General features: G+C 65.7%; 1 protein-coding gene across 1 annotated transcript in view; it reads left to right on the top strand.

Moving 5' to 3' along the window:
• Positions 1-878, top strand: part of AP5S1 (adaptor-related protein complex 5, sigma 1 subunit) — a 3,773-nt gene extending 2,895 nt beyond the window's left edge. The window contains exon 3 of the mRNA XM_009884088.1: positions 452-878. Within this exon, the coding sequence (XP_009882390.1) occupies positions 452-878 (427 nt within the window). The remainder of the gene's footprint in view (positions 1-451) is intronic.
• The last annotated feature ends 840 nt before the right edge of the window (positions 879-1,718 follow it).

Raw genomic sequence — 1,718 nt, 5'->3', positions numbered from 1 at the left:
TGCTGGCCGTGGCCAGGTACCCGGGACATCCCCCTCCTTCCACCGGGCGAGCGGGGCTCGGCGGGACCCCCCGGGGCCGGGACACCCCCCCACTCCATTGGACCCCCCTTCCTGGGGGTGCTGGGCTCGGTGGGACCCCCCGGACCATAAGCACCGCCACCCCACCCACCACCTCGGGACCCTCAGAGTTGTGGCACTCCCCTCCCAGCAGTGCCAGGCTCATTGGGACCCCTGGGGCCATGACACCCCTCCCTTTTGGGGGGCTCCTGGGCTTTGCAGGACCCCCAGGGCAGTGACACCCCTTCTCCATGGGACCCCACCCTTTCCTGGGGGCTTCTAGGCTCAGTGGTGGGACCCCTAAAACTGTGACAGCTTCCTTTTGGGGGGCCAGGGCTCGGCGGGACCCCTGGACAGGGAGGTCTTAATGCGAGGATCCCCCCTTCTCTCTCAGGCAGGTGGCCTCCCAGTGCCGACTGCTTCAGTCATCCTCGGGGCGCCCATCCTCCCCCCAACTCCCCCAGCTCCCCGACGAGCCGATATCGCTGCAAGATGCCCCGGGGGGGCTTTTCCAGCTGCCCCCCGGGGATCCTTTCCCTGAACGGGTGACGGTAGCCTGGCTATCGGTCGTGGCCCTCGCCTTCGCCTTGGTTTGTGACCCCCAAGAGAATCTATCGCTGGCTGAAATCACCCTGCGCCGCCTGGCCCCCCGCCTGCTCACCTCCCTGCGCCTCCTCGGCCCTGGCGCCGATGTCCTGCTCCGACCCGATGCCGCCGACGTCCTCCTGGATCGTCTCCTGCCCCACGGGCAGATGCTTTTCCTCAACGAACATTTCCTCCAGGCAGTCGACCGGGAGATGGGCATCAAAGCATCCCGCTGAGCTACAGCTGGCATCCCTGTCCAGCACCCCCCGATATTTTGCGGGGAGAGACAAGGGAGGGATCCGAGATGGTCACCAAGCCCCAGTGGGATGGACAGGAAAAGTGGCTCGGGAGCAGGGAGCCAGCAAAGAGAAGGTTTTTAATCTGTTTATCCGCCTGATGCCACTGTGGGAGGGCTCTTTGCCGTCCCCATAAAAATCTATCTGGAGCTGAGATGGTGCCGCGTTCCTGCATCACGTCGTGCACACAGGACTGCGGGTGGTGGCTCCACGGGGCCATAAATGGACGTTAAAAAAGACGTGGTTCTTCCCTGGGGGGTTCTGCAAACATCTCACCTGCTGGCCCAAAGGATGGATGGGTGCTGGGGGCCTCCGTCCCCTCTGCGTGAGGGAACCTGGGTTGGGGTTTGCCCATCTGGGTGCTTTGGGGCAGGCAAAGGGGGTCCTTAGTGGGGAAGCAGCAGCCATGGGCAGCAGAGGTGCCTCTGCTGTGGGATGGGATGGCCGGAGATGGGGGTCTGTCACCTTGGGACAGGAGGGACCCTGGGGGAACAAGCCAGCCAGGGGGGTGCAACTGGCCCCGCGCCTGGCACAGGGGTTTGTTTGTCCCCTGACGATGCCGCTCGGGGCAGGGGGGCCACGTGTGACAACCTGGGAGGTGCAGGAGCTGGCACCCACCCGCCTGGCTCTGCATGGCACAGCGGTGAGCAGATCCCTGCCCTGGCAGCCCCTGTGTGCCGGGAGAGCCAGGGGCCAGCGTGCCCAGCTCTCCTGACACCACCAGCGTGATGGGGATGTGCTGGGGGCTGCCTGGCCCTGTGGAGGGGCTGCCCGGGGGGG

Source organism: Charadrius vociferus, unplaced genomic scaffold, assembly GCF_000708025.1.
Source record: "Charadrius vociferus isolate BGI_N301 unplaced genomic scaffold, ASM70802v2 scaffold544, whole genome shotgun sequence".
NCBI classification, from domain to species: Eukaryota; Metazoa; Chordata; class Aves; order Charadriiformes; family Charadriidae; genus Charadrius; species Charadrius vociferus.
This window is presented reverse-complemented; position numbering and strand designations above follow the sequence as displayed.